This window comes from Microtus pennsylvanicus, chromosome 5 (genome assembly GCF_037038515.1).
Source record: "Microtus pennsylvanicus isolate mMicPen1 chromosome 5, mMicPen1.hap1, whole genome shotgun sequence".
Lineage (NCBI taxonomy): Eukaryota > Metazoa > Chordata > Mammalia > Rodentia > Cricetidae > Microtus > Microtus pennsylvanicus.
In genome coordinates, this window is record NC_134583.1 from 114,257,895 (window position 1) to 114,276,720 (window position 18,826).

The following is an 18,826-nucleotide window of genomic DNA, read 5'->3' on the forward strand; positions in this document are numbered from 1 at the left end:
CTGGATGTTCTGGAACTCACTATGTTGACCAGGCTAGCCTCTAACTTACAGAGATCTGCCTGCCTTTGCCTCTCAAGTGCTGGGACTGAAGGCAAGAACGACTGCACCCAACTCTTAGTCTTAATTAATTCAGCAATTAATTATATCAATTCGGTAGCTCCCATTAATTAATAAGCTATCTAAGACATCTTTTCTTGGGTAACTGAAGTATCAAAAACGCATATTCAAACATTTTCTAAATCAAAAGGGTCACCTAGGCACAGATCCTACTGTTTCTAAAGGAAGCTAGAGTTCAGCAGCAGGCCTGTGATGGTTGCCACAGATACTGTGTAAAGTCCATTAGCACCACCTTGTGCTGTTTCCAACCCAATGCCACATGTGATCTCTGTAAGCATTTCCATTTGGATCTTATACAGTTGCATTTTGGTAATCCCAAATAGAACCTTCGATTGGGTGGTATGATTTCGTGTATTTGACAGATTATGAGCAGTGAGGGAAGGCCTTGAAATGTCAGCACCGTCTTTCCTTTCTTGTGTCCATCTTCATAGTCAGAACCATCTTCATTGACTTTGAACTGAGATTTTTATTTTATCATTGATACAAAGGCAAAGAAATAGTCAATGTTCAAACCAACGACTTGAGAAAACTGGTAAGGTAGGGCAGAGAACCTTGCACAGATATGGTTCTTGGCTAGTAGTGAAGCCTCAAGCCATCTTTTACAGTTTATATGACACAGTGGGAAGTGAAGCCCTGATTTCCCCATCACAATCTTGTAGCCCCAAGACAATTCCCTTTAGACCACTTGGCATCGTTTCATCTATTTATTTTTTGACTTGACTGTTGCCCCATCAGAATCTTTCCTTAGGAGGCATTGTTTTTGTGTTCACCCTTCTCACCTAGCATCTCTGTCACCCTAAACCTCAGAATACTGTAAAATTTCCACAAATGTTTGCCAAAGCAATACTTAAAGGTGCCACATGAAGGACTGGAAATAACTAGCAAAAGCAGCATGGCACTGTGAGGTATGGTAGGCAATTTCGATCCAGGGAACAAGAGCTGCACATACATACATGCAGGGCAACATACATGAACATAGACAAACACAAATCTTAAGATTAAAAATTACTCCGAGGACAGATTCAACGCAATGCCCAGCAAAATCCCAGCAAAATTCTTCAAAGTCTTAGAAAGAACTGGGACTCAACTTCACATGAAAAAGCAAAAAACCCAGGATAGCCAAAAATTCCTGTACAATAAAAGAACTTCTGGAGGCATCACAATTCCTGACTTCAAACTCTACTACAGAGCTGCAGTACTGGAAACAGCCTGGTATTGGCATAAGAACAGACAGGAGGACCAATGGAACCAAATAGAAGACCCGGATATCAATCCACACATCTTTGAACACTTGATCTTTGATAAAGAAGCAAAAAATATCAAATGGTAAAAAGAAAGCACATTTAACAAGTGGTCCTGGCATAAGTGGATAGCAACATGTAGAAGAATGAAAATAGACCCATATCTATCACCATGCACAAAAGTCAAGTCCAAATGGATCAAAGACCTCAACATAAAGCCAGCCACACTGAACCTCATAGAAGAGAAAATGTGAAGTACACTTGAACGCATTGGAACAGGGAACCACTTCCTAAATATAATCCTAGCAGCACAGACACTGAGAGAAACAATTAATAAATGGGACCTTCTGAAACTAAAAAGCTTCTGTAAAGCAAAGGACAAGGTCAACAAGACAAAATGACAGCCTACAGAATGGAAAATATCTTCGCTAGCCCTACATCAGACAGAGGTCTGATCTCCAAAATATACAAAGAACTCAAGAAACTGGACATCAAAAGATCACATAATCCAATTAAAAAATGGAGTACAGACCTAAACAGAGAACTCTCAACAGAGGAATCTAAAATGGCTGAAAGATACTTACGGAAATGCTCAACATCCTTAGACATCAGAGAAATGCAAAACAAAACAACTCTGAGATTCCATCTTATTTTTTTTTTGGATTTTTTTTAAATTTATTTATTTATTAAAGATTTCTGTCTCTTCCCCGCCACCGCCTCCCATTTCCCTCCCCCTCCCCCAATTAAGTCTCCCCCCAACCCGAATGAGATTCCATCTTATACCTGTAAGAATAGCCAAGATCAAAAACACTGATGACAATTTATGCTGGAGAGGTTGTGGGGAAAAGGGAACACTCTTATATTGCTGGTGGGAATGCAAGCTGGTACAACCCCTTTGGATGCCAGTGTGGTGATTTCTCAGAAAATTAGGAAACAACCTTCCTCAAGACCCAGTAATACCACTTTTGGGTATATATCCAAAGGATGCTCAATCGTGCCACAAGGACATGTGCTCAACTATGTTCATAGCAGCTTTGTCATAGCCAGAACCTGTAAACAACCTAAATGCCCCTTAACTGAAGAATGGATAAGGAAAATGTGGTACATTTACACAATGGAGTACTACACAGCAGAAAAAAATAACGACAGCTTGAATTTTGCAGGAAAATGGATGAAGCTAGAAAACATTTTGAGTGAGGTAACCCAGACACAAAGACAATTATCACATGTACTCACTCATAGGTGGTTTTTAAACATAAAGCAAAGAAAGCCAACCTACAAACCATAATTCCAGAAAACTTAGACAACAATGCTAAGAGAGACTTACATAGATTTAATCTACATGGGAAGTAGAAAAAGACAAGATCATTTAAGTAAATTGCAAGCATGGGGACCTTGGGGGAGGATTGAAGGAGGGAGGGGAGTAGAGAAAAATGTAGAGCTCAATAAATATCAATAAAAAATTTATGAAAAATAAAAAAAATCTAAAAAAAAATCATTCCAAGGTGGCCAGTCTTAGTGGCTCATACCTATAATCCCAACAGTGGAAAGGATGAGGCAGGACTGTTGGGATCCAGGCTAGTTTGCATTAGAGAATGAGATATTTTCTCAAAAACCAAAACAAAACAACGTGCCAGGATGTAGAATTGGTTATGTATTGAGTGCTAAGGGAAAGGACCCAATGATGAGTCCCTGGTTTTCAATGGAGTCATTTACAAGACCGAAGAAACCAAGGAGGAAAAGGATTAGGCTACCACAGTGGAACATTCAGAGTCTTACACTGATCATGTTATGTAGGAATCTGTCACACTTCATTAAGTGGGTAGTAGAATATTTCCATGTAGTTAGATCGCTGACATAAGGTCTGAGAATAATTTACCAGCTGTATGTTGTTTATAAGAGTTGATGAACTTGTCAAGTAGAAAGCTAACTAGACAGTAGAGAAAGCAGGGGTCTCAGGACTCGATGTTCCTTTAATTTAGAGCTGGAGTAAAAGAGAATGCAGACTCTGTGACGGTTGAGATCAGAGGGCCAAAGGGAGAGGGCTGACCCGAGTAACCCAGGGAAGAGTGTTTCAAGCATGAAACTTGGAAATGCTGCTGAGAATAAGAATCAAATAAAAGGTGATCCACTGGATTTTGTTTCTCTCTGTCTCTTGTGCCTGGTACCATGTTTTTTTCTTTGCCTGGAATGTTTGCATTTCTTAACTAGTTAATTCCTAATGATCCTTGATGATCCAGATCAAACATTTGCTCTGGTTTCCCCATCACAATCTTGTAGCCCCAAGACAATTCCCTTTAGACCACTTGGCATCGTTTCATCTATTTATTTTTTGACTTGACTGTTGCCCCATCAGAATCTTTCCTTAGGAGGCATTGTTTTTGTGTTCACCCTTCTCACCTAGCGTCTCTGTCACCCTAAACCTCAGAATACTGTAAAATTTCCACAAATGTTTGCCAAAGCAATACTTAAAGGTGCCACATGAAGGACTGGAAATAACTAGCAAAAGCAACACGGCACTGTGAGGTATGGTAGACAATTTCGATCCAGGGAACAAGACGTTCTCTGCGGGAGCAATGAAAATTAGCAAAGTCCACTAAAGATTGACATTCAGCTGGGCGGTACTGGAATGCTTCTATGATTTCAGCATTGAAAAGAAGCTGAGGTAGAAAGGTACAGAACTTGAGGCCAGCCAGAGCTACCTAGAAGAACCTTTTGTTAAAAACAAAAACAAATCAAACAAACAAAAAAGGAGCTGGGTGGTGGTAGCACACACCTTTAATCCCAGTACAAGGGCGACAGAGGCAGGAGAATTTCTGTGAGTTTGAGGTAGGCCTAGTCTACAGGGAGAGTTCCGGGACAGCTATGTTACACAGAAAAACCCTGTTTCAGAAAAATAATAAATAAATAAATAAAATAAAATTAAAAAAAGCTTAAATCTCAGCTTGGAAAGGAAAAGTTTGTATTTTGATCTTTTCTCCTTTTACATTTACTTTTCTTTGTTCATTTTTTCCTTTTGGCCTTGTATCTACTTTTCTATTCCAAAGTAGTTGTCAAATTTTATACGGTGGGGGGTGGGGTGGAGTGGGCAAACTGAAGGAGACAGTGAGAAGTCCGTGGGAGATATAAATGCTGTATCAAGGGTGGAAAACACTGTCAAGCAGGCGTGAATGCTTTCAAGCAAGAAAATAGGTGGAACTGGGACTACAGGAAAGCGGGGCCACAAAACTCTTCAGCTAAATTTAAATGTCGGTTCCATTTGCCTTTGTGCCCATTACGTATTTTAGAATGTATAAAAAGGGACGATAGCAATACCTGTCTTAAAAGGTGCTCTCTTGACCTGACAATAAAATATGACCTTTTCATAAATTTAGTGCCAGGGGAGGAGTAAGGTAAATGCTCAAATTTACGTTATTCAAAGCGAAGTCTAACCTCAGTAGTAAATCCTTGTCACATGAATGTATTAGTAAATTAGTACCTCACTCAAAGCAGAGAAGTATGCAGGGCACTTACCCAAAATTGGGCACTGCAAACACCGTGCCTAAGGGAAAACTATCACAGTACAACGCCTCGCAGCGGTAGCTGGTTTAATACTTTCAGAGAAGCCTAAAGAAAAAGGAAAAGATAAAGGAAATGTTTCTAAAACGCATTTTGAGGAAAAATAATCTGTCTCATCCACGACAACAGAAAACATAAAGGAAATGCTCCTAAAATGCATTTTGAGGGAAAAAAATCTGTCTCGTCCACAACAGGTAGGATCACGTTGAAGTGACCCTGGTGCCGGGTCGCAAGTCCTTTCTGGCCCCGGAATGACACGACTCGGAGGTGACAAGTCCGCCTTTCGTCCCCGCCTGGGCGCATCTCGGGCCTAAGTGTGGCGGCCGCGGCCTCAGCTCGGGACAGTCACCTCCCGGGGTTTAAGGACCGAATCTGGGAAAAACCACACCACTCGCGGTCAGGAGAAACCCGGAGAAGAAGCCCGAGCCAGGCCGCCCATTGGTCGCCCAGCCAGCAAGTCCCGCCCCCAGATTTGAAAGCCTTTCCCGGAAGCCCCAGCAAAAGTCCCCCGCACGCTAGCCCAGCTCCTTGGGCTCTCCGGAAGCCCCGCCCGCTCCCAGGGTTCAGTGCGCTGCTGGCCGCCATTGTTTGAATTTGAAAACGGAGTGGTGCTGGCTCGGCTCGCGGGGTTGGCGGAGGCCGGGGATGCTGCAGGTGAGGAGCTGACGCTTAGGAGGGTGACTGCTTGCACAGCGCTGAGGCTGCGACACCGCGGCAGTGTTAGCGTGGGCCGGGCTCGTCACGCACGCCCGTGGTCTGGGAGCGGGGCTGCTGCAGGTGGGGGGGGGGGCTGAGCCGCAACTTTAGGTAGTTCAGACACGCAAGACTTCAATCTCTCTGGGCCTTGGCTTCCCGTTCTGTTAAAGGAGATGCGGGTTATATTTAAAGACATTAATACTTTCCTAGGACAGGAAAAGACTTTTGCCACATCTAGCTCTCTGAATTCCGGAGGTGAGCAGTTTCGTCCCGTGACAAGGTCTCTTTCTGGGCACAGGCCAGTCTTTTTTTTTTTTTTAATTTATTTATTATGTATGCAATGGTCTGCCTGCATGTGTCCCTGCAGACAGAAGTTGGCACCAGATCTTATTACCGGTGGTTGTGAGCCACCATATGGTTGAACTCAGGACCTCTGGAAGAGCAGTCAATGCTCTTAACCACTGAGCATCTCTCCAGCCCCCCCCCCCCCCCCACAGGTCAGTCTTTTATGTCACGCCACTTTTATGTCACGCTAGAAAATAAGCTTATTTGGGTTTTATGTGTATATAAAGAAAATGGAAGTGGGCCAGTTTTATTTGGGCACTTGTGTTGACAGGTATTTTGAAGCCGTAAACAAATGTTGGTGGATGACCATTTCCAAATTGGGAATCTCCGTGTAGATGTTTTAGATTGTTGTTTCTTAAAAAAAACAAAACAAACAAACAAGCAAAGAGATGGGAGAGAGGCAGCCTTTTCCCCTCTGGTATTGTTTATCTGGTAGATTTTTGTTTGTTTTGTTTTTGTTTGAAATAGGGTAGCCTTGGCTCACCCTGTGGACTCACTCTGTGGACTGGCTGGCCTCAGCCTCTGGAGTGTTGAGTGTTGGGATTAAAGGAGTGAGGCCATCACTGCTTGGCACATCTGGTTGATTCTTAAAAATATTTCATTTTTTGGGGGGGAGGGGGGTCAGGTTTACCCTGTAGTGATTTCATGTTCAGTTCAGATTTAATACTTAAATGATAGCTTTATTCCATGTTCAGTTTAAGATTAGTGTCTGCCAGTTCCTGAATTTTTTCTGATCTATCTATCTATCTATCTATCTATCTATCTATCTATCTATCTATCTATCTATCTATCTATCTATCGTGGGGAGGCAGTTGTCCTGGCCATGGATTCCAGAGCCTCAGGTACCCAGAATTTCTCTGGTTAGAATCCAATCCTCTATTTCTCTTTCTTTTCTTTCTTTCTTTTTTTCTTTTTCTTTCTCTCTCTCTCTCTCTCTCTCTCTCTTCTCTCTCACTTCTTTCTTTTCTCTCTTTCTCTCTGTCTTTCTTCTCTTTCTCTCTCTCTCTCTCTCTCTCTCTCTCTCTCTCTCTCTCTCTCTCTCTCTCTCTCTTTCTTTCTTTCCCATAGACTCCAGAGCCCCAGGTACCCAGAATTTCTCTGGTTACAATCCAATCCTCTATTTCTCTTCCTTCCTTCCTTCCTTCCTTCCTTCCTTCCTTCCTTCCTTCCTTCCTTCCTTCCTTCCTTCCTTTTTTTTTCCCGATGCAGTTTTTCTGTAGCTTTGGAGCCTGTCCTGGAACTAGCTCCTGTAGACCAGGCTGGCCTCGAACTCACAGAGATCCACCTGCCTCTGCCTCCCGAGTGCTGGTATTAAAGGTGTGTACCACTATTGCCCGGCCCAGTCCTCTATTTTATTTATTTTTTGGTTTTTCGAGACAGGGTTTCTCTGTGGTTTTGGAGTCTGTCCTGGAACTAGCTCTTGTATACCAGGCTGATCTCGAACTCACAGAGATCCGCCTGCCTCTGCCTCCCAAGTGCTGGGATTAAAGGCGTGCGCCACCACCGCCCAGCTCAGTCCTCTATTTTAAATGTAAAGTTTATATGCATTGTTTCACTTTTTACTTAAAGTTGGAAGAATCAAATTGAAAGCCATTTTGCAAATAACCGAGTTTCAGCCCTGAGTGTTAATATTTGGTTTACAGCATTCTTGAGAAGATACTTAGTAATGAAAATAACCCAAGACATTGATTCAACCCATATTCTCTTTGCTGTTTGATTAATGAGATGAGGATTTCAGGTGGCGTGAATATTTCATACTCTTCTTTCACTAATTGCATTTGTTCATGGCATGTCTTTGGATGAATCTACCTAAGAATTGGATCGTATGAATAGTTGTAGGTAATGGTCAATATTAGTATATTTGGAATCTGTCAATATACTTTGGCCTTTTGTCTTTTCATAGTTTGTTGTTAGTGTAAATGAAACACTAATTTTTTTCTCTGATATCCAATTTCTTTGATGGGGGAAGTAGAAAACTTTAGTTTTTATATTAAGTAATCAGTTGATTTGAGACAGGGCTTTATTATATTGATCAAGCTTGCTTCAAACTCAGAGATCCACCTGCTTTTTCCTTGGAGGGGTGTGGGAACTGGGCTTAGGCCATCATTCCCAACCATTTATTTATTTATTTATTTATTTATTTATTTATTTATTATATTTATTTTTGTTCTTTGAGAAGAGATCTTTGGCTTAGCCTAGACTGACCTTGGATCACCTGTATAGCTAAGATGACCTGAAACTTCTTATTTTCCTGCTCCACTCTGGTGCTGAAATTGTAGACCCATGCCACCACACCCTGTTTATTGTGCTAGGGATGGAACCCAGGACTTTGTGCATGCTAGCAAAGTAGTATACTAACTGAACTACATCGAAGTTCCCTGGAGTGTAGACTTCAAATTGTGGGTGACTCATAGACCGATGTATTACACTTGTCTAAAGAGGTTACTGCTCTTCTTTCAGAATGGAATCTCATTTGAATCAAGATGGATTGCCTAGACCATCTTATGTTTTTAGTGCTGACCCAATTGCAAGACCTTCGGAAATAAATTTTGATGGCATTAAGCTTGATCTCTCTCATGAGTTTTCCTTAGTTGCTGCAAACCCTGGGGTAAGTACAATGTTAGGAAAATCCTGTTTATTGTGCTCCGGGGAAAACGTGTTTATTTCGCAAAGTTTCCATAAACTTCCTATATTTAAAGCAGACTTGTATCCTGGCTTTTCAATGGAGCCCTGTACCAAGAGAAATACATAACAGAAATACATAATTTGTTCATTTCCTTCCTTCCTTCCTTCCTTCCTTCCTTCCTTCCTTCCTTCCTTCCTTCCTTCCTTCCTTCCTTCCTTCCTTCCTTCCTTCGTTTTTCAACATAGGGTTGCTTTGTTTAACAGCCCTGGCTGTCCTAGAACTTCCTTGGTAGACAAGGCTGACCTCCAACTGAGTTCCTCCTGCCTCTGCCTCCCTCATGCTGGGTTTAAAGGCCTGTGCCGCCACCATCTGGCAACAGTTCATTTTTAGACAGTGGGTACCTGTATCCTAACTTGGTAGCCATCTGAAGCAAAAGCATTTTTAGGTTTTATCCTTTGGTATTTAAACTAACTGGTGGAATATTCATGTGCTCTGCTTTATTGTGGCGCTTGCTTTATTGTGCTGTTCTGGAAAGAGCCTGCAGTGTCTTCGTTGTCAGAGTGCACTGTGTGTGGCGTGGATCCCCTGAAGAAAGGCAATCCAGGATGAAATTTTAAGGCCTATGTGGCAGCAGGAAGATCCAGCCTTTCTGATGGGCTTAACCCCAAATAGCCGTGCAAAGGTGTATTTATTGTTAATGCAAATTATTTCTCATAACGAGGTCCCTAATCTAATGTACATGTCCTACTGAAGGAGAGCATCACATGCCCCCAAGGCTCTAGTCCTTTAATATGTGTCATTTGCAATACACAATAATACAGGAGCCTCAGATGTGCCTGAGGCTTCTTGTGATTAAAGACGTGGGATGGGCACAAAACAATTCTATAAATCACAGAAAACAATCATTCTTCCCACAAGGGTTCTTCAAGGCCAAAGTACTTCTAAAAACATCTGCTCATTCTAATGTCTACCCCATACAGTGACTGCTAAATTCCTACAACATCCATTGTATGCAAAAGTTCCAAAATGCTTCTAATTAAGCAAATAACTGATATGATCATATAAAAGCAGGGTCACAGAAATCTTGAGCTGAAGATTTCCAACCTGTATGCTAGTAGATCTTCCTGACAGTAGGAGACTGAGTTTGTGAAGCATGAACAGTAAATACTGAAGTCAGGTAGTGTCAGTGCTCCAACTTTTCAGTTATTCACTGTTCTATGTAATTTGTACTTTAATCTTTATCAGTTTCTTCATAAAAGCTCTTGGGAAGAAAATGCTTAATTAAGAATGCATGAATCTGTGTATCGGTTTGGGGAACATTTATCATAACAGGATTGAATTCCAAATTCTGAGCAAGATGTGTCTCTTTATTAGGGTTGGTTCTTTAATTTTTTTTTAGCAGTGTTTTGTATCTTTCAGTCTATAGGCCTTTTCTTGTATATTCCTATTTTGGAATTTTCTATACTCTTGTGAATGGTGTTGCTTTTTAAAATAAATCTCTTAAATAAATTGCAGATAGATTAGTAATTGATTTTGCATATTAATTTGTATCATGCTGCATGTTGACCTCTAATGGTTTTAGTAACTGTTAGATTTTGTAGGTAGATGGTTGTGTATGTGAGAAGGCGTCTTCATTCCTAATTTAGGTATGTTTTCTTTGTCTTTTTACAAATTGCATTGGGTAGAGCTATTTCTAGTGCAAGTGTAAATAATCATACGAAGACAGTTAATCTCTTAAAAATTATATTTTTAATTTTTTTTTAGGCAAACCGTTTGGGATCTAAAAATTACCTCCAAGTTTGCCTTCGAATAAGACCATTCACACAGTCAGAAAAAGAACATGAGACTGAGGTTTGTGTTGAATTTACTTAGATTTTAATATTTTGTTTTCATTCAATAAATGCTACTCTTATTATTGTGTGCCTGTTTTCTAGGGCTGTGTACAAGTTCTGGACTCACAAAATGTTCTGCTGAAAGATCCCCAAAGCATCCTTGGCCAGCTAAGTGAGAAGGGCTCTGCACATATGGCACAGAAATTTAGTTTTTCTAGGGTAAGTGAGTTCTCTGGGAAACAGGGCTTTGTGTGTGTGTGTGTGTGTGTGTGTGTGTGTGTGGTTGTGGTTGTGGTTGTGTCTGTGTGGTGTGAGGGAGCTATGTCGTGGACATGGAAAGCTCATATTCTATCCCTAAAGAACACCCCAGCTCCCTCTTCTTGCTCTATTTCAAAGTCATAGTTTCTTTTTTCTTTTTTCTTATTTATTGAAAATAAATAAGACTTGACACGGGCTCAATTGTATAATTGTGTACAGTAGAGTGCATGTTTTATGCTCATAGAACTTCAGTCTTTGGTGCTGAGATATATACTTTTTCCCCCCTGAAGTTAAGCTGACGTCTGTAAAAGTATTTTTTAAAACTCATGAACAATTGATTGGGTGTGTGAGATTTTTTAGTTATTTTTTTGATTACTTGTGTGTGCCTGCCATGCTGTGCATGTAGAAGACCTTGCAGGAGGCTTTCCTCCTCTTTCCACCACGTGGTTCTCAGGGATTTAAATCAGGTTGGCAGCCTTGCTGGCAGGGACCTTTACCCACTGAGCCCTTGCCAGTTTTGAAGTTTTTATCCTAAAAATTTATAAATACTGGTGGTAGAGATATGGTACTTATTTTGAATTAATATTTCAAAATAAATATTTAATAATTTTTAATATGAATTTCCTTAAAAGTCTTATCTTAAAAATGTTTCCTTAGGTTTTTGGACCTGAAACTTCCCAAAAAGAGTTCTTTCTGGGTTGCATTATGCAGCCAGTAAAAGACCTCTTGAAAGGACACAGTCGGCTGATCTTTACATATGGACTGACCAATTCTGGAAAAACGTATACATTTCAAGGTAAATATTGCTTATTTTGACTAGAAAAATAAGCCATTAATATTCATTCAGTATTTTCATAATTACATGTTGTTATAGTTCCATCATCTAGTCCATATTTTTTATTTTACTATTTTTTCATTAAAATATATAATCACATTATTTCTTCCTCCTCCAACTCCTTTTATATCACCTCTACTGTGCCTTCTCAAATTCATTGCCTCTTTATTATTAATATAGCCTTCTGAATCTGTTAACTATTGCATAAATGTATATGTCTTTTTAAAATATTTTTATTTTTTTATTTTACTTTTTTGACAAAAGGTTTCTTTGTAGCTTTGGAGGCTGTCCTAGAACTAGCTCTTGTAGTTCAAATTCACAGTGATTCGCCTGCCTCTGCCTCCTGAGTGCTGGTGTTAAAGGTATGCACCACCACCATCAGGCATATGTATATATTTTTAGGGCTTTAAAAAATTAATATTAAAAAGTACCAGAGCTGGAAGTGTTGGTGTAATCCCATCATTTAGGAGTTCAGAGGCAGGATAGTCTGATCTACATAGTGAGTTCTACTCTAGCCAGAGCGACATGATGAGACCTTATCTCAGAAAGCAAAAACAAAATCAAAGTATTGGTTTAATTATGCCATGCTTGTACATACATGTCATTATAATTTGTTCTTTTCATTTCCCCTTATTTCAGTTCTCCACTCCCCCAATCCTTCCTCTTCTGGTCCTCTTCCTCCTTGCAAAATAGTCTTTCCTTCTGGCTGCATATTGTATATATATACACATACCCACATACACACACATATATGTATATACATATTTATTATGTATAGAAAACACACACCCACACACCACGTTCCATAGACTGCTCTTTTTGCCTTCCCTTAGTATCGCTTCTCCTCTTCCTCCTTTAGTGATGTTCTCCCTCTGTCCTTCTCAGTTTAAATCTAGATTCTGCATATGAGAGGAAATAGTTTCTGCATTTGACTTATTTCCCCAACACACTGGTATTCAGGTCTGTTTGCTTTGTTGCTTGGCAAGCACTTTCAAATTGTACTCTCTCCCCTATCCTGGCCAGCGGGACACGAATGGGGGTCCCTGATAAACCTGGAGGGGAGGAATGGAAGGGCAAGAGACACGAGAAATGACAGCAAGACAGGCTTTCTGATCAAGCTGCAAATTTTATTTTTTCTCATATAGCAAACAGGCAGGGGAGAAGGTAGGGTGTCAGGAAAGTCCAGTCTGTTGGAATTCAGGTCTGGAAGGTCTCTGGCTGAGAGAAAGAGATATTAACTAACAAATGAAATGCTAATTGCTTCTAAAGCCTGGAGCCTGCAGGTCTTACAGGGAGACAAGATTTCTTAGACCCAGAACTTACCCTGCAGAGGTGATAGAGGTGAATATTTTACTTGTGAACTGAAGATGGCATAAACAAAATACAGGTCTTTGCTTCCGGCACTCCCCGAGCTGTATTCTATTCTTTTCTTGTTCAAACTCTTCTTGGACACACAGGGAAAACTAGCTAGTCATCTTATCTTGCCATCCCTTCAGTTTTTTAAACATGTCATATATATAGCTGATAGTTTTTAATTCAGATATATGTATAAAATTATTTTATACATGATAGAGAGGGAAATATTGTTAAGAATTAATATATATTCTAGAGAATTAAGCCTGGAATAAACATTTCATTTTGTAACTATGGGTGATAGTAAATAAATATTAAGACTAGATCTGAATATAAAATTTCAGGATATTGAATCAGAATATGTTGATAATAAACTAAAAACTAAAATGATAGAAAACTAATAATTCCTTAACTTCTTGCATTTTCCCTTTTTTAACTTTATTATTGGTATCAAAGGTGTTTTTTAAATTCAAAAACATTGCCCTTTTACTGTCTTTTTATAGGCACAGAGGAAAACATTGGCATTCTTCCTAGAACACTGAATGTATTGTTTGATAGTCTCCAGGAACGACTTTATACGAAGATGAACTTCAAGCCACATAGATGTAGAGACTACTTAAGGCTATCATCTGACCAAGAGAAAGAGGAAGGTGCTAACAAAAGCGCGTTGCTGCGGCAAGTTAAAGAGGTACACCAGGATTTTAGTACGAAAATAGCAAAATCATGGAAATTTTTTGAAAACTTTCATGATAATTTTAGCTTGTTTGTCTGTGTTTGGTCATGGTTGTTTTTTTTTTTTTAAATATTTAAGGCAGCAAATGACAATACTAAATAGAAATGTAAAAATGGTCTTTTTTGTTATAGAATTAGTATTATGCTTAAAATATTTATAAAACATTTGAAAATAATAAAAACAAAAAATTTTAAAAATAATGTAGGAAAGGAAAAGTGAATATTTGGGACAGTTTGATTTCTTGAGAGACTCCCTGTTTAGTTCATCAGATCTCACCTTTGCAATCTTCCTGCCTTTGCCTCCTGAGTGCTAGATTTACTGAGTGCACCTCATACCTGTCACATGCAGAGGGTTTCTGTTTCTGAATGGATATACACAGTCATATGTAGTTACTTTCACATTTGATTTTTCTGATACTGGTTAGATCCAGGTCTCATGTATGCTAGGCAAGCACTCTCATTGACCTATACTTTTGCTCCCTCTTTGTTATATATAGATTACAGTTTTTTTCTTTTAATCAGTAGTGAAATCTTATTCTTTTTAAAATAACCTAATTTCTCACTAAACATCAAAATACCAAATAATCCAATTAAAAATGGGGTACAGATCCAAGCAGAATTCTCAACAGAAGACTCAAATGATCAAAATACACTTAAAGAATTGTTCAAGCCGGGCGGTGGTGGCGCACTCCTGTAATCCCAGCACTTGGGAGGCAGAGACAGGCGGATCTCTGTGAGTTCGAGGCCAGCCTGGTCTACCAAGGGAGTTCCAGGACAGGCTCCAAAGCTACAGAGAAACCCTGTCTCGAAAAACCAAAAAATAAAATAAAAAAAAAAAAAAGAATTGTTCAACATCTGTAGTCATCAGTGAAATGCAAATTGAAGTGACTCTGAGGTACCATTTTACACCTGTCAGGATGGCTAAGATCAAAACACTAATGACAGCTTATATTGGAGAGGATGTAGAGAAAGGGAACAGTTTTACTGCTGGTGGGAGTGCAAATTGGTACAGCTACTTTGGAAATCAGTATGGCAGTTTCTCTCAAAATCTGCTTTAGGACCCAGCTATACCACTCTTAGACATATACCCAAAGGGTTCTCAATCATACCACAAGGACACTTGCTCAGCTATGTTCCAGCCGTACTATTCACAATAACCTGGAAAAAACCTAATGCCCCTCAGCTAAAGAAAGGATGGGGAAAATGTGTTACATTTGCACAATGGAGAGTACTGTTGTAGGAGGCTGTTTGTTTGTTTCCTGGCCACCCAGACTCCCGAAATAACCACACAGAAACTGTGTTAATTAAATCACTGCTTGGCCTATTAGCTCTAGCTTCTTATTGGCTAGCTCTTACATCTTAATTTAACCCATTTCTATCAGTCTGTGTATCACCATGTGGCTGTTGCTTACGCAAGGTTCCATCTGTGCCTTCTGGAGAAGGTACTTGGCTTCTCCTGACGCCTCCTTCTTTCTCCCAGCATTCAGTTTAGTTTTTCCTGCCTAGCTCTATGCTGCCAAGGCAGTTTATTTGGTCATTAACCAATAAATGCAGCACATACAGAAAGACCTCCCACACTAGAGTACTACTCAACTGTAAACAATGACCTCATGAAATTTGTAGGCAAATGGATGGGACTAGGAAAAAAATCATCCTGAGTGAGGTAACCCAGACCCAGAAAGACAAACACAGTATGTACTCAGTCATAAGTGGATACTAGGAATAACATACAGGATAACCAACTTACAAATCCGCAGTCCCAGAGAGGCTAGAGAACAAGGAGGGCCCAAAGAGGGATGGATGGATGGATTTCCCTGGGAAGGGGAATTAGAAGAGGTCTTCTGGGTTAACCAGGGGCTGGGAGTAGAGGGGGTAGGGGAGATGGGAATTTGAGGGAGCTATTGGGCAAGCAGTTGGACTGGCTGGGCACTGGAGGCAGGTTGGGGTGGGAATAAAGAAAGACATTTGATGTGGGTGGGTATTTTTGGGGTTAGGGAGAAACCTGTTGCCAGGGAAACTCCCAGGAATCCACAAGAATGATCCCAGCTAAGACTTCTAGCAACAGGAGAGAGGGTGACTGAACTAGCCATCTACTATAATTAGATTGGTGACTACTTTAAGTGTTATCAGAGAGCCTTCATCCAGTAACTGAAGCAGATCCACAGACAAGCACTGGGCCAAGTTTCAGGAGTCCTGAAGAAAGGGAGAAGGGATTGTAGTAGCCAGGGGTAGGTCTTGTTAGTTATTGGCCAGTCAGCTTCTGTATTAAACTAATCACAGTGGGGTGTGTGTGTGTGTGTGTGTGTGTGTGTGTGTGTGTGTGTATATATATATATTCACACTCTTTAGTATGCTAAATCATTGGTGTCTATTAGCAGTTAGGTCAGTGTGTTTTACTTACTTCCTTTAAAAAAAATCATCTTGAAAAACTAATTGTATATTGTTGAACTTATTATAAGCAGTGCTTTGCTTCAGTGAGGAAATGTTCTATTTCAGGTGTATTTCCTGTTACTTTCTCCAGACTGAGTTTAACAGTGGGTACTTTATTTTTCTTCTGTGGACACAGTTTCACTATGTAGTCTTGGCTAGTCCTTTTCTCTCAGTCTTCTGCCTTAGCTCCCTGATGCTGGGGTCACAAGCATGTGCCCTAACCCTGGGCCCTGGGAGCTATGTACTAGTGTGCAGATAGTCACTTAACAATGGTCTCAACTCAGCTTTAGTTTGTTTCTTTATAAATGAGATGTTTAGGGCATCTTAGAATTTTTTCTCTGAGTTTTCAGGTGTCATTTGCCATTTGATTTATACTTTTTGTTTTTAAGAACTCATTTGTTAAAATGTAAGTCATAAGGGCTGTAGATTTAGTGTGTTTGGTAGAATTCTAGCATAGCATATATAAAACACTCAGTTCAGTCAAGCAAAACACAAAAAAGCTAGATGCAATAATAGCTTATAAATTTTCCAAACTGTTGTTCACTTTCTTGTTTATTTTGCTTTTCTTTAAATATGTACACACATATACACACAAAGTTTTTATGTGTTTGCATATGTGAGGATGCAAGTATATGGTGCCCAGGTAAAACGTTGGAGGTCAAAGGACAACTTGGGAAAGTTTATTGTTTCTTCTGTTGGTTTTGGGGACCAAAATCAGAGCATCAGGTTTACGTGGCAAGCACTATACCTGTTGAGCCATCTCGCTGGCCTCTATTTGTTTTTTTTTCTCTTTTTTTTCTATTTGTTTTTTAATATTCAGTTAGTATGTAATTTTTATTAATGTACTGTGATCTAGCAACGTTTCCGATGTTTAGGTCATATGGTATTGCCATTGTGGAGACTATTATAGTTGTTATAGTTAAGTACTTCTGGGTGGTTTATAAAGTTATAATCAGTCCATGGTTCTGCAGCCAGGAATTTTTTAAAAGTTAAATATATGCGTGCGTGCTTGCGCATGTGTGTCTGTGTCCATCAGTATGTCTGTCTGTCGAAGTTGTAGGAAAACTTAAGTCTGTTTTCTCTGCTATTTGGGTTAGGTTCTTAGGCTTAGCAGCAAGTGCTTGTAGCCTCTGAACCATTTTGCTGACCTTGAAGACAGGAAGTTGTAAGATCAAAATTTTCAGCTGGTGAGGGATTTCTTGTTGGTAGGGAGGTAGTACAGAGTTTCAAGGTGATCCAGGGCATCACATGGCAGGCGGGGTGTACAAGAGCCAAGGTATAGAGCCAAACAGGCTTTTTTAGCACATCAGTTCCTGAAATAACCCATTAATTCACTGATTAATGGATGAATTAATCCACGAGGTCAAAGCAGTTGTGATCTAATCACCCCCTTTTCCCCCCTCTAAATTGAGACAGGGTTCTCACTGCAGCGCTAGCCTGGAACTTACTATGTGGACCAGGCAGCCTTGCCTTGAACTCTACCTGTCAGTATTGAAAGTAAAGGAGCCAGTCACTGAGCCTGGCCTATCAACTCTTAATAATTCTCAGTGGTGTTATGTTTCAACATAAACATTAGTGGGAACACTCAAATCATAATACACTGACAAATAGAAAAATACATAGTATGCTATGGAGGGATGCTATTTTATGTAAGATAGTACCATTTTAGTTTTAAAGAATTTTAAAATGAGTGTACCATCTAACCTGAGTTTTATGTTTTCAGATTTTATTTTTTTTAAGATTTATTTATTTATTTATTATGTATACAGTATTCTCAGTACTCTGCCTGCAGGCCAGAAGAGGGCACCAGATCTCATTACATATGGTTGTGAGCCACCGTGTGGTTGCTGGGAATTGAACTCAGGACCTTTGGAAGAGCAGGCGGTGCTCTTAATCACTGAGCCATCTCTCCAGTCCCTGTTTTCAGATATTTTTATTGTTAAAGATATAAAAGGTATTAATTTGTTTTAATTATTACTTTCAAAATATTAATGATTTTCCTCATTAAGACTTTGAGAAGAACAGTTATGTATTGGGTCTGGTAGCATGTGCTGTAGTTCCAAATTATTCCATATTCTGGGGCAGGAGGATTTCTTAAGTCCAGGTATTTGGTGCCAGCCTTGAAAACACATGAGATCCTCCTTCACTTCTATCTTTTTAAAGACTTTTGTTTTTTATTTTATGTATTAGTGTTATATGTATGCGTGTATGTATGCATGTATGTATGTATGTATGTATGTATGTATGTATGTATGTATAACATGTCCTTGCCTAGTGCCCACACAGGCCAGTATCAGTGGGGTACTCAGCCATGAATGAAGCATCTATATCACACCTCCCTCTTTAAGGCCCAGGACCTGCTTTGAAAGAGGGAACAGAAAGACTGTAAGAGCCAAAGTTTGTAGAGACCAGAATGAAACAGTGTCTTGTGGATATGACAGGATCTCTCTATTTTTGAATTCACATCATTTGTGGTGGCCTGGACAATATTAATTTAGTGTCTAGCATGAGTGAGAAAGGGAATTCATGAGCCTCCAGCCCTAACTTGGGAACTGTGGAAAATTGATGTCTTTAGGGGAAGGAAAGTCAGCTTTCATTAAGGGTGTGGTTCCTGGCCAGTCAATCATGCTTAATTGGATGGCCCTACATCCAAAAGGATATGGATAGCACAAATTGGAGTTGAAAGAAATAAAACCACATTTACGGGCTGGAGATGTGGTCCCTTTGTTAGTGTTTGTCTAGCATCCACACAGCTCTAGATTCATGCCCTAGCACTGCATACAACTAGAACGTAGCACATCCC

General features: G+C 39.8%; 1 protein-coding gene across 5 annotated transcripts in view; it reads left to right on the forward strand.

Annotated features, from left to right (window-relative positions):
* Positions 1 to 5,487: 5,487 nt before the first annotated feature.
* The window catches only part of Kif20b (kinesin family member 20B), a 51,383-nt gene continuing 38,044 nt past the window's right edge, over positions 5,488 to 18,826 (forward strand). For all 5 annotated transcript variants that reach the window (XM_075973890.1, XM_075973892.1, XM_075973891.1 and 2 more), the window contains exons 1-6: positions 5,488 to 5,570; positions 8,418 to 8,565; positions 10,348 to 10,434; positions 10,518 to 10,634; positions 11,331 to 11,469; positions 13,365 to 13,549. In XM_075973890.1, the coding sequence (XP_075830005.1) occupies positions 8,419 to 8,565; positions 10,348 to 10,434; positions 10,518 to 10,634; positions 11,331 to 11,469; positions 13,365 to 13,549 (675 nt within the window). In that variant the 5' untranslated portion in view covers positions 5,488 to 5,570; position 8,418. The remainder of the gene's footprint in view (positions 5,571 to 8,417; positions 8,566 to 10,347; positions 10,435 to 10,517; positions 10,635 to 11,330; positions 11,470 to 13,364; positions 13,550 to 18,826) is intronic.